At 38.1% G+C, this 17,029-nt stretch overlaps 1 protein-coding gene across 5 annotated transcripts in view; it reads left to right on the top strand.

Annotated features, from left to right (window-relative positions):
- Positions 1-15,341, top strand: part of dachb (dachshund b) — a 31,242-nt gene extending 15,901 nt beyond the window's left edge. The window contains exons 4-12 of one of the 5 annotated variants that reach the window (XR_001858754.2): positions 1,095-1,264; positions 2,035-2,176; positions 3,558-3,620; positions 6,622-6,740; positions 7,594-7,741; positions 13,729-13,863; positions 13,948-14,025; positions 14,726-14,850; positions 15,140-15,341. Coding sequence is in view for 4 of the 5 variants with exons in the window: in XM_017717737.2 (XP_017573226.1) it covers positions 1,095-1,264; positions 2,035-2,176; positions 3,558-3,620; positions 6,622-6,740; positions 7,594-7,741; positions 13,729-13,863; positions 13,948-14,025; positions 14,726-14,760 (890 nt within the window). In the remaining variant the exon portion in view is untranslated. Of the gene's footprint in view, positions 1-1,094; positions 1,265-2,034; positions 2,177-3,557; positions 3,621-6,621; positions 6,741-7,593; positions 7,742-13,728; positions 13,864-13,947; positions 14,026-14,725 lie in introns of all 5 variants that reach the window. The other 4 variants (XM_017717737.2, XM_017717739.2, XM_017717738.2 and 1 more) reach the window with 4 other exon arrangements.
- The last annotated feature ends 1,688 nt before the right edge of the window (positions 15,342-17,029 follow it).

The following is a 17,029-nucleotide window of genomic DNA, read 5'->3' as shown; positions in this document are numbered from 1 at the left end:
TAGAGGCATTACATCTGTGTGTAATGTTTGAAACTGGTGCATGAGCTTAAATGCTCAATTTATGGGCAATGAGCATGAAAGAGTTCCATTTTCTTTCTTATGCATATTGTTGCTGATTGAGAAAAACCTAATACCTCCATTTTTTTGTTATTTTCTCAGCTAAAAATGGCAGCTGCCATTTACATTGTGTCAAAATTTCATGCCGAACAGAAATGGTCCAAAATAACTTGGGATAACATCTCGTTACATTAACTTACATTGAAAGTTATGAATTTCCTTCCTGGGGTATACAAGGTTTTGTTTTGACAGGGATAGTATGCATCTTGCACAAAATGAGGGAGGATCATGCAGAAAATGGATGGAAATATTGGAAATGTGTCTGATTTACATAGTCCTCTTGATTGACCAAAGTCTGGCAACTTCTTGCAGCTGGTTTATTTAAAAATTTTCTTTGCTTTTTAAGGCAAAGATGTAAATTAGAAGCACTGTCTCAAACATATGCTTTTAGAAGACTAACAATGGCAGAACCATAGTAGCAGCACAAGCCTCAAACTTGTACCAAAAGAATATTTATCAAGAGCAGAACACTGATACACTACCAGGAATAGATTTGCATACATAAGGAGACCCAGCATGAAATATGCCTCAGTATGGCTGCAATAAAAGCTTGCAATTTCTCAAATTCCATTTTTTAGCTGGAGCAGAAAACCCCCTGTGAAATGTTGTGGTGTGAAATGAACCTCATTTATTAACTCTGCTCTCTTTTTTGTGACTGAACTCATTTTTTCTCTTTTATCCTAAGCTTGTTGACTGCCACTATTCCGCCACACCTTTTATATTTCGCATGCAATTAGTAGCAGTTCTGTGTGGCTTTAGGTACCTATGAAAGAAAATCAAGAAAACTGAAAACTAAATTGTAGAATTCAGTCAGAATTATAGCACAGAAATTAGGCATAGTAAAATCAACTATTTGTAATAAAAAAGGAAGATTGTAATTAGCAACTGACAAAAGCAGAAGCATAATTCCTTATATATCATCTAATGGACTTTAGTAGTTTGATTCGGGACAGGTTGACGGTATTTTTATTTATCAGTTTCAGATCTACCATTCAAGATGATTCCTCACCCCCTGCTTCCCGTTAACCTCCCTCGGACCTCCGTTGCCTTGGTGATGAACCAGATGAATCATTTGAACACATTAGCCAATGTGGTCAGCAGTGCACGGGTACACAGTCCAAGCACCAGACAAATCTCTGTTATCAAGGTAGGGCATAAGTATTGCTGCATTGATGTCATAGACATCAGCTTGTTAGATATTAGGCAAGCCACCATTACACACTATGGACACACAGTGTAGTACAATATTTTGTTTCTCTGTGCAAGTATTTGTATTGGGATTACATTGCTACATATTGCAGTTATGGTACCATCAAAACACCCACTGAAACGATGATATGTAACTGTGATCTGGGTCAAGATCCTCACAGTACACAGAAAAAAAGACATTGTGATTGATTAAGAGGGTGCATTTGCTGATTGCAATATTTCTGTGCCAAATATTGTGCAGCTCTAACAGAAATGTACATTGGAAAAAGTCCATTATCCATTATTATCAATGGCTAATGGTTTTGCAACTGCTCCGCATCTGATTTTGGTGTGTTCAGAATATAGACAAAAGAAAGTTGAAAGTGTCGATGACCTGCTTTCTTAAGAAAATCTCTCATAAGGTACTACTTCAACCAAAACCATTGGAATATTATATACTGAGATATTTTTAATGGTGGTTATTTTCATTTTGTTTACATTTTTGATTCAGTTTATTTTTTTAAGTTGAAGTGTTTTTTCATTAATTGAAAGTTTTGTCCGAACATGGGTGCATAGTGTTTCCTCTGCTACACTAGACCTGTTTTAGCACATATGATCATTAGAATGCCTTTGCTCAATCAGGTGTTTTCCTTCATATGTGGTCTGTGCTCTTGTTTTCCAGGTCCTGAGCTGTCTAAGCTTAAACAACATTCTTTTTTCTTTCAACAGCAGGAGTGTGCTGAAGACAGTCCATCTCTGACATCCACTGTGGGTGGAATGGCCATGTCCAAAACTGATTATTCACACAAACAGAGGAGCAGCCCTCCCAGCAGCCCAAAGCATGCTAATGTACATTCTCCACAAAGCACGTGTGAGTCTGCCATCATTAGTTAACTGGCATGTAAAAAAGTGGCAGATCAACTGCATTGATTTTAGAATGTTAGCAGGTACATGCACAGACAAGCTCAGTGAATAGAGCTCTTGGGTCAGTTTGAGTACCATGAGCTTCATCACTCTTAGGCACCCCCTCTGGTGCAGTACTGTTTATGTGAGACAATATGGCCCTGTTGAAGAGATCGCAGTTATAACTTAGTTATAACTTACACATTCTCAGCAATTTGAAAGTGTATTGAATAACACGCCAGCCCTGTGTACTGCAGCTTGGGTTTCAGTTCCTCACATGGCCAGAAATTTGAATATTTGAGGTAAGATTTTGAAAAGACTCATAACACTGTTTACTTTCCCATTAATCAATTAATCAGTCAATCAACCTTTATTTTGACTCGGAAGTCCATTGAGGGCAACCCTCATTTTCAATGTAGCCGAGCATTTACAAAAACAGGGATTGACATGACAAAGAGAAATAATATCTATATTTAATCATTTTAAATGAAAAGAAAATGTAAAAATAACAGTGAAAAAAGATAAAAATAGATAAAAATAATAATAAAAATAAAACTTGAGGTTTAATTGATAAGAGATTAAGATAAAAAGAAAAGATTAATAATAATAATAATAAACTAATTAAAATAAGTTAAAAAGAAATAAAGAACTAAGAAAAGAACTAAAACAAGAAATAAAAGTTAAAAATAAATAAGATTAAATAAAACAGGAACAGGCTGTCTGATGGTGGTTCGATATTAAAAGTTTTAAATGATTGACACCAGTGAGCTGAGTTTTATTGTTTCCTGTAGTGAATTCCAGCTTGCTGGTGCACTGTATCTAGTTCAGTTCAGTGAAAATATGAATGACACTCTGCCATATGCCGTAAAATAATTTGAATTGAATTCACATACAGGTTTCCCTTATTTTCCCTTGATCGCCTGCTCCCAAATTAAGTGCCTGTGCATGAGTGTGAATGTTTGAGTTAATTACAGTTAATTATAACAGTATTAAATTAAGTATGTGCTAAAAGTGGCATGATATCTCTTTCCGATACCACTCATACCCCTATCAAACCCCTGAGTATCTGCTGATACCAATCAAAATTTTTAAAATAAAAACTGCAAAGCTTTAAATTGAGCTGTTTTTCAGCAGAAATTACAGTAGAGTGAGGTGAAATAAATAAATAAATAAATGAAATGTGTTCTTTCTGATTATCAAGAAAATCAAATTAAGTCTCCCAAAGAATCCTGAAGGTACTGTATTTACACCCTTATTAAACTAACACACACACACACACACACACACACACACACACACACACACACACACACACTTTTCTGTCTCTAACTACTTGTGTTTCTTCACAGCTCTGAACACCGAGGAGCAGAGAGAAAGGGAATCAGGTTGCATCAGATTTCCCAAGGACACAGGTATACACAGCCATTCTATAAGCTGAGATCTATATTTAAATGCTTTAGTAAGCTAGGTTACTAGATCTTTGTATTTGTTGTCTCTAGACTTACATGTTGTATCTCAAATATACTACTGGTATGAGAGGTGAGGCAGTAGGATCAATAACAACGTTGAAAGACGTGATAGACCACCAACAATGTCATCATCAGATGTACAGTGCTTACAGTATTCATTTTTGAGAGACAGTAGACAGTCAAGATCTACTCCTAGTTCAGGTCTGAAAAAATGTACAGGATTTTTCTCTCAACCCTTCCACTATGAGACAACAACTCAACACTATGGGTCTAAAAGGATGTGTAGCTGTCAAGAAGCTGTGAAAACTGAGAAAAGGAAACACAAGAAAGAAGAAAGTTTGCCAATCAAACAAGAAAAAACTGCTGGTGTTCTCTCAACAATGGACTGGCCACCCCTGAGCCAAGATTTAAAAATTACTGAGTGTGTTTGGATAATGAAAAGCAAAAAATGCAGCTAACTTCTAAGTGTCTTAGTCTTTAGCCTTAGTATTCAGATTTCTTTGAAAAACTGAGATCAAGTTTCCTGAAAAGAATGGAAACTAATAAAGGCTCAGTGGACACACTACATACTAGACATTTTGATATTCTGTTTAGTTGAGGCATCTTTGAAATTTTATTTTGTGTTAATTTTGTGTTTTCTGCTTTTTCCTGATTTAAAAAATATAACTGTGTAATGGTATATGTTGTAATGTATAATAGTGGCTGTTTTGAGTGGAAATTGAGTGTTAATGAAGGGTGGTTTTTGATTTTGCACAGTATTTCTAGGTTGACACAAAGCTACAAACTTTGTTTTTTCATGAGTCCAGTCAGACAACTTAAAATCTGAAGACTACCTGCTAAACCAGAGGAAGAGATAACCAAACAACCCATGAGATGAATCATAACCTCTGATCCCTGATGTATTATTAAACATGGAGATTGTGATGTTTTTGCCAGGAGCTTAGAGGCAGTGTTGAAAAGTCATCTAGGAAAAAGTTGTTCTACCAAGGGAAAATCCATGGGAAAATCTTCTGGAGAGTCAAGATGGTAATACCATGGCTCAGTGAAAAATAATCAGGAGCGGTCATATGCAGTATGACAGGAAGGCCTGGCTGGGTGGTGATTTGGTGAGTGTCACACCAGTAGTGTGCAACTAAAAAGGGTTGTGATAAGAAAGTAAGGAAATTACGTGTGAGCCCTCATACAGGCAAGAATTAAACAAAAATGTACTTACGTAAACTTGTTTAGCTCAATTTTGCATATTTTTGTTTTACTAATTTGTGCATGTACATAATAATGTGCATGTTTTTGTTTATAGTACATATATATTTATTCCAAAAACCCTGATCGAAATTCATAAAATTTTACAGTGAACTAAATGGTCTCCTGGTGTCTTCAAGCTCAGTTAACCTTTAGGGAGTTTAAACAGTGTCAGCAGATCCATGAGAACAGATATGCCCAGAGATGAGAGACAGAAAAATAAAGAGAGATTAATCAGATAAATTACTGTTTTTATGCAGGAAAATACATGGAAATATTCATTTTCTTTAGTCCACAGTCAGGGATTTGGCCCTTGTCCTGCCGTATGATGTTGATCATGTAGATCAGTGAACATTTATTTATTGATTAACCTAGACTGATCTTGTGCTAAGTAGCATGTAGTCCATGAAGGACACTGTCCCTTGTCAAGGTGTTCATCTTCGTTTTATGAGATTTTGAGACACTTGAGCTGTTTTTGCTTGTCATAGAACGTCATAGAAATGCTATACAAAAATACGCTGCAGTATTTCTTACATTATGGGTTGTGACCCTATTGGACTCACAAGCATGTTTAAACAGTGTCACCACACGATGGGAAATGTGTGGCAGTACATGTGCACAAGTTTGATTGTGACAATTTAAAGAGCTTGTTTTCAAGCTTAAAAATGCAGGTCAGGTTTTGAAAATGCAAGTGTTTGAAGGTCACTGCAACACTGCATAAAATGCTGACCAATCAGAGTTCCGTTGTTGTAGTTATTCCCATAATTAATTCCCATGCTAATTTTAGTGCTCTGAGCTGCCAACACAGCCTTATAAACTGAGGCTTCATCTCCGTTAACTTAATTACTTGTTGAATATATATTTGTTTTTTCCTGCCATCTTCCTGCCATCTTCTTCACATCTCAGCATTGCACCTCTAACCAGTCAAAACACATGAAGCTATGAAGGTGTGTGTATATATATATATATATATATATATATATATATATATATATATATATATATATATATTTATGCGTACAAAATATTGAAAACTAGTTTCTTTTCTCTAGGGGAGAGTCCCCCTCTCTCCCCAATGGGGTATTTACTGAACTCAGTTTGGAAATAATTTTCTGTTTGGGTTCAGTTTTCTTATTTGGGTCTTCAGGTCAAAAGGTTTAATATCCTCTGGTATGCTGTATACATAGATCGCCTGTCAGTGTTACTGCAGTGCTGAGTATGATCCACCACCCAAAAGAACAGGGTAAAAGGGGGCAAAGTATGTAGAGAAACGGATGGACTGTAGTCTGTAATTATAAAACTACAAACTGCACCTATATAGTAAGTGGAGCTGATAAAATGGACAATGAGCATAGAAACAAGGAAGTGGTCATAATGTTATGCCTGATTGGTGTACATTTTTATGTTTGATTTCAGACGGAACAAAATGTTGCTGCCTTATTCACAGCATTTTCAAGATCACCGAAAAGCACCATTATAAGATGAAGTGGATATACTAGATATATAGTGGATATATTCTAATGTCAAAAAATCAAAGACAACATTTTCTCTGCCCGGGTGCTCTGAAGAGGGAGATTTTCTTAAAACTATCTTGTGTGAATTTATGTTTTAATGTAAAAATTATATTTGCATAACTCAGAAGAGGAAAATGAATGGTATTGTGAACAACCTTAACTTTCCTCTCTGCCCATCTTTCTATCTTTAGTTGAGAAATGCCCAGTGACGATGTCATTACATTCAGCTCAAGCCTTGGTCCCTGGATTCCCTGCTGCATTCCTGTACACTGATGGCTCCTCTGTGGAGACACTTCTTACAAATGTCCAGGTGACAGACAAGCTCATTTGGAAGCACTTATAGGGGACCATGAAGTCTTTCAGAGCAGGTTGCTCTGAACAAAAAGTTTATTTTTAGTTTCCAGTAACCACTAGGACAATTAGGAATGAAATCAACCAATCATGTTTTGATTTATAATGGGTGGGATCAGGTTTGTGGGAAAAACATCCCTCTAGGGTGTCAGGAAGTCTGACTGAGAGCATGAGTGGTAGCCTGATGTTTTATTCAGAATGAACATAGTTCTAGCTTTATGTCAGGGCTCTGAAAGTGTCAGTATCAAAATTTGATGTAGTTAAACTTTTAAAACATACTGTTCACTCTCAAATCCACACAGCCCATATAGGGAAAGTAATTTGCAAAAATAGCTTGTTATAAATTCATTGTTTCTTTGTTGTCACAAGAACCAATGCCTTTGCATATATCCATCTGCCCAGTCAGCATTTTAGGCCCTCCCATTTACGCTGAAGTTGTAAGGAGGAAAACAGAATGTTTAATTTCAAGGAATAAAGACAGAATAGAAAATGGTCATGTGAAAATGAATAATAGCTGTTTTTACTGCATAAAACTACACAAATATGTGTGGACATTAGAGGGAAAATAAAATGCAAGTAAAGAGCATTTTATGGGCCTTTTAATAAATCCATTACAATCTTGCCTAATTGGCGTTAGCTTAGCACTAACATACTACTAAAATTCTGTAAGGGTGTGAACAGAATTTAGCATTATTTTAACATAAGCATTGTTTTTTTTCCTGAGCTGAAGGCGTCTCTCTGATTTGTCATGGCTCTTTACTGAAGAAAAATGCATCTGCTTTGTCTTGTATGTGTGTGTGTGCGTGTGTTAGGGCTTGCTGAAAGTGGCCCTGGAGAATGCCCGACTGCAGGAGAAACAGCTCCAGCAGGAGAGGAGAGAGCTGAAGATGGAGCTCTATAGAGAACGGGAGATAAGAGAGAGCCTAGAGAGACAGCTCACCACTGAACTGCACAGTCGAGGTGTGTATGTGTTAGGCTTTAACAGGCCTGAAATTTTAGTATGAACCCAAGTACTGTTTGTCTGTCTGGGTCTGATCTGAGCCTGACCACATGGCCAAATAAAACTTCAGAGCTAATAATGGATAATAGCTGTTATTATTAAACTTACTCGTCAGTCAGTGCCTTTAAACAGCATCCCAGATGTTTGCTTTTTTATGGATAAACTTTGTATACACTGTTCAAAAATATGAAATGTTTTTAATAATATAAAACCAGTTTGGTGTATTAAATGGTTCTAAGTATGGACAACTAATATATTTCGGTGCTGTCAAAACAAAACCTTGTATCTCCAAAATTTTAATTTTACAGGAAAAGGAAAAACATTAATTTTGAATGGAAGTTAATGGAATGACTTCCATTAGAACAATTTGTTGTTCCGTTCATCAAGAAGTTTTGGCACATTCAAATTCTGGGGGAAAAATACAATAAAATAAAGTACGAAACAACAAAAATGGGGATAGAAGGTTTGTTCCAACAGCAAAAGAAAACACACACACACACACACACACACACACACACACACACACACACACACACACACACACACACACACACACACACATTTCTATGCTCATTGTCCATTTTATCAGCTCCACTACAATTACAGACTGTAGTCCATCTGTTTCTCTTCATACTTCGTTTGCCCCCTTTTACCCTGTTCTTCAGTGGTAAGGACCCCCATGGACCCAGGTACCCCACCATGGACCCAAGTGTAATGGTGGACTGCAGTAACACTGACGTGGTGGTGGTGTGTTAGTCTGTGTTGTGCTGGTACAAGTGTATCAGACAGGAGTGCTGCTGGAGTTTTTAAACAATTCAGTGTCACTGCTGGACTGAGAGTAGTCCACCAGCCAAAAATATCCAGCCAACAGCATCCTGTGGGCAGCGTCCTGTGACCACTGATAAAGGACTAGAGGATGACCAACACAAACTGTGCTGCAGCAGATGAGCTATCGTCTCTGACTTTACATCTACAAGGTGGACTGACAAGGTAGGAGTGTGTAATAGTGTGGACAGTGAGTGGACACAGTGTTTAAAAACTCCAGCAGCACTGCTGTGTCTGATCCACTCATACCAGCACAACACACTAACACACTACCACCATGTCAGTGTTACTGCAGTGCTGCGTATGATCAATCACCCAAATAGTACCTGCTCTGTGAGCGTCCAAGGGGATCAGCACTGTCACTGGTCAGCACTGAAGAACAGGGTAAAAGGGGGCTAAAAACTATGCAGAGAAACAGATGTACTACAGTCTGTAATTGTAGAACTACAAAGTGTACATATATAGTACAACCCCAATTCCACTGTGTTATATCACCTTTCCTTTTAACAACACTCAATAAGCGTTTGGGAACTGAGGACACTAATTGTTGAAGCTTTGTAGGTGGAATTCTTTCCCATTCTTGCTTGATGTACAACTTCAGTTGCTCAACAGTCCGGGGTCTCCATTGTCGTATTTTGTGCTTCATAATGCGCCACACATTTTCAATGGGAGACAGGTCTGGGACTGCAGGCAGGCCAGTCTAGTACCCACACTCTTTTACTACGAAGCCATGCTGTTGTAACATGTGCAGAATGTGGCTTGGCATTGTCTTGCTGAAACAAGCAGGACGTCCCTGAAAAAGACGCTGCTTGGATGGCAGCATATGTTGCTCCAAAACCTGTATGTACCTTTCAGCATTAATGGTGCCTTCACAGATGTGCAAGTTACCCATGCCATGGGCACTAACACACCCCCATACCATCAGAGATGCTGGCTTTTGAACTTTGCGCTGATAACAATCTGGACAGTCCTTTTCCTCTTTGGCCCGGAGGACACAACATCCATGATTTCAACTGTGTTGAAATCAAAGCCATTTGAAATGTGGACTCGTCAGACCACAGGACACTTTTCCACTTTGCATCAGTCCATCTCAGATGAGCTCAGGCCCAGAGAAGCCGGCGGCGTTTCTGGGTGTTGTTGATATATGGCTTTCACTTTGCATGGCAGTGTTTTAACTTGCACTTGTAGATGGAGCGACGAACTGTGTTCACTGACAATGGTTTCTGAAGTGTTCCTGAGCCCATGTAGTAATATCCATTACAGAATGATGTCGGTTTTTAATGCAGCACCGCTTGAGGGATCGAAGGTCACGGGCATTCAATGCTGTTTTTCTGCCTTGCCGCTTACTTGCAGAGATTTCTCCAGATTCTCTGAATCTTTTGATGATATTATAGAATGTAGATGATGTAATCCCTAAATTCCTTGCAATTGCACTATTTGCTCACGCAGTTGTTCACAAAGTGGATGCTCCTTTTCAGGGTTGCTCCCTTTATACCCAATCATGACACTCACACTCACAGGTGTTTTTTGAGCATTCCTCAACTTTTCCAGTCTTTTGTTGCCCCTGTTCCAACTTCTTTGGAACGTATTGCAGGCATCAAATTCAAAATGAGTGAATATTTGCAAAAAACAATAAAGCTTATCCATTTGAACATTAAATACCTTGTCTTTGTAGTGTATTCAATTGAATATAGGTTGAAAAGGATTTGCAAATCATCGCATTCTGTTTTTATTTATGTTTTACACAACGTCCCAACTTCATTGGATTTGGGGTTGTAAGAGGATAAAATGGACAATAAACATAGAAATGTGGAAGTGGTCATAATGTTATGCCTGATCGATGTGTGTGTATGTATATATATATATATATATACATACATAGAGAGAGAGATAGAGAGTGTAGCTCGGCTGGGGGAGGGGCTGTGTGGGGAGTGGTCACAGTGGCTCCATCTCTCCACTGCCACATTCCTCCCTCCTTAGAGCACAGCTGCCAGGGTCAAGGGTAAGGCGATGTCTAGTGTCTGGGCCCAACCAGGAGAGGATGAGAGGCAAGCCGCCATGGAGCAAGGGAGAAATCCAGGTGGTGGCTCCAGGGCACTCTCCAGAATACCACACAGTGCTATAGAAGATTTCCTGGCATCCTCTGACTCCACACTGTCATCCTCATCCGAGTTCTCGAGGAGGACAGCAAATCTCCTTCTTCCCACTGGTGCAGTCCTTGGTTTCTTCCCGAAACACCATGTGCACCAGCCCCATTCTGGCGGTGCAGGGTGCTGCTTTCTTTCCATGGGTGTTAGGACCGTTAAGGTAGCCCCGCTCACCCACTGCTCATTAAATGAGCAAGCCAGCTGGCTACTCCAGACCCAAAAAAGGCAATCCAAAGAGGATGGGGATAGGTTGCTTCCTCTGCTGTCGTCTCTTTGCTTTCTTCCCTGCATTTTTTTTTTTTTACGAGTGAAACAAAACAAAATCTAGCTAATGGTACTCATGCCAGAGCTGCGGCATGCCTCAGAGTCCTGCTCAGTTCCCAGTCACAGCACACTCCCAGAAAGGGTCGGTGCCCGCATTCTCCTTAAATATGGCTCGGTCAGGGGAGGGGCCGACGCACACTCTCTACTGCTTGAGGATGCCCCACAGGTTCCCAATTGGGTTAAGGCCTGGAGACATACTTGGCTAGTCCTTCACTTTTACCTTCAGCAAGGCAGTTGTCATCTTGGGGGTGTGTTTGGGGTCGTTATTATGTTGGAAAACTTACATGCAGCGCAGTTTCTGAAGAGAGGGGATCATACTGTGCTTCAGAATGTCACAGTACATGTTGGAATTTATAATTCCCTCACTTAACCGCAGCTCTCCATTGCCAGCAGCACTCATGCAGCCCCAGACCATGATGCTACCACCACCATGCTTGACTGTAAGTAAGAGACAGTTGTCTTGGTACTCCTCACCAGAGCACCAGGGCGCTACTAAATATTCCACAGTCAACCATCAGTGGTATTATAACAAAGTGGAAGCGATTGGGAATGACAGCAACTCAGCCACAAAGTGGTAGGCCACGTAAAATGACAGACCAAGGTCAGTGGATGCTGAGGCGCATAGTGCCCAGAGGTCACAAACTTTCTGCAGAGTCAATCGCTACAGACCTCCAAACTTCACGTGGCTGAAAAACTTAGCTCAAAAACAATGCGTAGGGAGCTTCATAAAATGGGTTTCCATGGCCGAGCAGCTGCATCCAAGCCTTACATCACCAAGTGCAATGCAAAGTGTCGTGGTGTAAAGTGCTGCCACTGGACTCTAGAGCAGTGGAGATGTATTCTCTGGAGTTCAAAATCGTGCTTCTCTTTCAGGCAATCCGATGGACGAGTCTGGGTTTGGCCAGGAGAACGGTATTTGTCTGACTGCATTGTGCCAAGTGTAAAGTTTGGTGGAGGGGGATTATAGTGTGGGATTGTTTTTAAGGAGTTGGGCTCGGTTCTTAGTTCCAGTGAAAGGAATTCTTAATGCTTCAGCAGACCAAGAGATTTTGGACAATTTCATGCTCCCAACTTTGTGGGAAAAGTTTGGGGATGACCCCTTCCTGTTCCAACATGACTGCACACCAGCGCACCAACACTGTTTTAAATGTACTGTGTTGTTTAAGTTTACAAAGTTATTATTGTGTAAATATGATGATAATTGTATAAATATAAACTTAGTGTTGGCCAATGTGCTGTTCTCTTATGGCTTTATGGACCTTGGTGGATTCCAGTACCAACAACAGAAGTGACTTGAACATTCCAGATTATGCTTGTTCAATGTAAAGAAAAAGACAGGGAGAAAAACTAAAGCTGGGATAAATGCAGGGTCCATACTTTCATGGAAAAGAAGAATGAAAACATTGTGGAAGTATTTCACTACCCCAATTCATATGGTCCATATATAGAAACTATACTGCAAAGACAGCCTGTTTTGAATTGTTTCTGTGATGTCATTTACAATTATCCACCCATTCAGCCTACAGCAGGTTAGCCCCACCCAATCACTTTGAAGTTGTAAGCAGTGTTTCTCCTATGAGTACTTTTTGAATGAGGCACAATACAGGGCAACCTAGCAGAACAGAGCTCATTTACCTTGTATCAATGTTAAGTACTATTCAGTCAGTTTTGGTTTTACGTGGGGGGTGAGGGTAAGTTTACCACAGGACATCTATAATTTTTATGGCCATGCAAGATGATAAATTTTAGTATAAATGACAGCGAGGGATCTGTGACATCTTTACCTTAGAAAAGAGTAGAATCTATGTCAAAACATTTAATTTATCCATTATTTAGTTTACTCAAACCATTTGTCATGCTATCTTAAGTTAATGCACAGTATCATTAGCTTAGGAATTCACAACAGTCAATACCTTACCACATAAAAAATATTCTGTTTAACATGCTCCACCCGATGACCGCTGGGATAGGCTCCAGCATCCCCCCGCAACCCTGAGGGAGAAGCGGCTTAGAAAATATATAAACTCTTCTTTGAGTGCCTCCTTACTTAATATATTAATATAATCTGAGGTTATTTCTACGGCTTATTTTATAGAAGGAAAAAGAGGCCAGAATTTTTACTGACAAAAAAATGACTAACATGAAGCATTCAGATCAAATCACTGACGTCTAAAATCACTGAGAAACGCTGGTAAAAATTACATTTCCCCACCACCTCGTCCCCACTACCTTGTAAAACTAATCCCATCTGAGCATGGCTTTAAAGGCATAGTAACAAAACCAGTCTGTTTAATTATGAGGGTAAAGAGAGGCTGGAAAATAGTAGTGAAAAAATGAAATAAGACTATAATATTTATCAAATATAATTTTAATACATAAAAACACGTAAATATAAACTAAAGTAATGGGCTATAAGAAACAGTGTACAAAATTCAAAATTGATTGGGTTGTTTAGACTTCTGCACAGATTGGTGTTTTCCCTCACTTAATTCAATCATGAAAGCCTTGCTAATTAACTGAAGAATTGAATTAGGTGTTTTAATCCAAAGGAAGACTAAGCTCTGCAGAGCTTTTCCTTGCCAGGACTGAAGTCTGACATCCCTGGTTTAAATGGTCATTCAACTAATCTTTATTACACATCTCTTTACCAGTCACCATTCAGCGGCGTCTAAGGAAAGAGAAGAAGGCAAAGAGGAGACTGCAGGAGGCCCTGCAGTTTGAGTGTAAGAGAAGAGAGCAAGTGGAGCAGGCCTTACAGCACACTGCCTCACACATATTTACACATGGTGAGACACACACCCACTGATAAAGAGAAGTTTTATTAAGTAGACTAAATGTGATCTGTTAAAGTAGATGTATTCATGTTAAAGCAGATAACAGAGAAGGAGTTGTTCTGAATGTGGAAGTGGAACACAACAGAGCCCCAGAGGAGAACAGCACATTACAAGGTAGCATGCAAAGCACTGAATGACTGATTCATTGGCCATGTAAAAAATATACATTCAGCAAAATAGCAGTTCAGGGTAAATATTGAAAAATGAAAAGCTATCAACATTCTCATGTTTGAATACAGTCACATGGGACACATAATGAGAGACATAACAGATGGAGAGTCAGTGTTATGTAAAAGAAAAGCCCCTTAATGTTGAGGGAAGAACAATCATTTCTATTTTAAGATATCATATGAAAAACTCCAAGTAAACAATGACATGCTTATGATCTCATTTTCACCCCAACTGACAGTCTCTGCATTTTTATACATATATAATGCACCAAATCATCTTCTTAGACTATCAGTAAGCAGTAGTTAAGTAATGTAAGGTGGCTGTAAGTGTGGCTAGAGCTTAGTAGCTTCTAACCAGTTTGAAAATGTAGATATCTAAAAGGTTTTTTTAATGAATATATTCTGTTAGTTTCAGTCTGTAGTCTTGTAAAGTAGTCAGGGCCCTAAACAAGTTCTAGTTCTGTGCTTTTTCAGAATACTGTTTTGTAACATAAGGCCTACATACAGCATATGTAAGTGTTTTTCAGTTTGTTTTAACAGGTTAAGAACTTCAACACTTCAGAGCCCTGAAAACAATATTTTAATGAATGTTACATTTTATGTCTAGCACTACTGTTTTCTCTTGTTTCTCTTGTGCTTTGCAGAGAGAAAAGTATTTACAAAGACAGGAATGTGCTGAGGAATGAAGTGAAAAGTAGTGTAAGTAGTGAAAAGTGGCTGTCCTCTACACATTATTTGGACAATTTACATCTGTACATCACAAATTCAGGTGAAGATTATTTATTGGCCTTGAAATGATTTACCAGATAAAAATGCAAAAAATGAAAAATTAAAATTTAAACAGATATTCCTCTTAAAAAAACATTGCCTTCTTCTAAGTTTCAATGTTGCAGTACGTTTTTTTTTTTTTTGCTTTTCCATGAAGGGAACTTCTGATGTATTACTATCTAATGCTTCTTCTAATTAAACTGTCTACTCAACTCATTGTTTTATTTAAGAATTCTTACTTCAGAATTCCCATTGAATGGAGTATTTTGTGGTGTTTTTTTTTCCTTCAGTAATTTGATTCTGTTATGTCATGGGCCTTCAACAAAATGGAAAGGAACCAAATTCCATGACAACTGACTGAACTGAACTGACTCATCTACCCATTGTACATTAATTCAAGTATCTTTCTACCTGATAAATGTAGTATTAACGCAATTTCCATTATCCAGTTATTTATACAACTACATATTAAACAAAATGCTGAATATAATATTTACTTTGCCTCTTTATTTTTGATGAAACCTGCTTATAGGGTGTCACAACACAGAATGGACAAATGTCTTGTTTCTTATTAGGCATGTGTGTTTTAGAGCTGGCAGTGGTCCAGCAAGTAATGATCCAAGGAAGGTTTTAGACACCCTTGGCCAAATTACATAATTTTTGCAAAGTGAAAGGAATTAAAGACCTTTTGCAGCCAACAGTTTTGAAATTTGTTGAATGTGAAAAATGAGTAAAATGAGTTTTTAGTAAGTTTTAATGGATATTATTAATACGTGTGAATGACTGTTTACAGCCATGTTTGCAGGTCATGCACTGGCTAGCATTTTTGAGTCATGCTCAAAATGAGATAAAATCACTACTGAAACATTTGGTAAAGTTTTAGTAGTGTTATGATTTAGTTTTGATGATTGTTTTGTTGTTCTGAATGTTTATTTAGAGGGCAATAAAGTTATTCGCTGTTTTACAACAATAATTTATTATAATAAAATAAACATAATTAATCTACATTATCGTTCAAAGCAAAGTTTTCAGTCTAAAGTCAGTTAAGTCTTTAAACTGATTTTGAGCCAATTTGATAAAATGATCCATATATGCAGATGTAGTGACGCTTTATTAATGTTAATTATAACAGGGTTTCTCATCCTTTTCTGCCCTAAGGCCAACCACAGATAAAAAATAAAATCAACTTTAAATACTTTTAAATACAGGGTTGTTTTTATTTGCTTAAATGTAGAAACCTGAGAATCAGGATGTGAAAAAGATCAGATTGTAGTTTCAGTTGAAATTCATAGAAAACAAACTTTGCAGTTGTGTTACAAAAAGATAACATGTTAAATATATATTTGCTGACATGTTAAAAAAGGGGGGAAAGCAAAAAGAATAGAAATGTACAAAGTAGGTATGGACTGTGATTTGGAGCTACTGAAAATTCTGCAGTGCTTTTGGTCTCAAGATTTCTTTTTAGTTGTGCGGATTTTTGTGATTCATTTGAAATAGCCAAACCACACTCACAGGGGGACTGGATTATGTTGTCACAATCAGCAATAACAATAAACCTTACGTGATATGTGCTTCTATATGATTGTTCTTTTATTTTACACCAGCTTTTAGTACAGAAATGATATGAGAGTCTGTAAAGAGTCAGACATTAAAACAAGTAGATTTTGCTGACAATACAGCACCAATGTGCTGCTAGAAAAGGCACTGAAATGGCTCATGGTTCATTTGGAAGTGGACCGAGACCTGCGATTTTTGGGGTGGAGTAGTCACAGATGTCAAAAAAGACCACACAAAACAAAGTAGAGTGTGAAAGCACCCTAAGAAACTTCTCCAACTCTGCCTCTCTGCATCTTGTGCCCATGGCTGCATCATCTAAAACTGATAATATTTATGTAGGATATACCTGCAATGTTTTTGCTTGTATGCCTATTAATATTCATGTTGGTTATGATTTGAAATTGTTTGATTTCTCAATTCTTAAGTTAATCTTTTTCTCCACTTATCTTTTTATGATTTAAAAGTGATATTACTGGCCCACTACAAACTACTGCCTCCTCAGAGTACAGGCCTGAGGACCACTGCACGATGTTTTGCGGCCCACAGGTTATGAATGCCTGATTTGTGGTAATTTGGGAACAATACATGGTTACTTTTATATCCTGTATGAATCAGCTAGTCTA

This window comes from Pygocentrus nattereri, chromosome 12 (assembly GCF_015220715.1).
Source record: "Pygocentrus nattereri isolate fPygNat1 chromosome 12, fPygNat1.pri, whole genome shotgun sequence".
Classification (NCBI taxonomy): Eukaryota; Metazoa; Chordata; class Actinopteri; order Characiformes; family Serrasalmidae; genus Pygocentrus; species Pygocentrus nattereri.
Note: the sequence above shows the minus strand (reverse complement) of the source record. Positions and strands in the feature narration are given on the sequence as shown.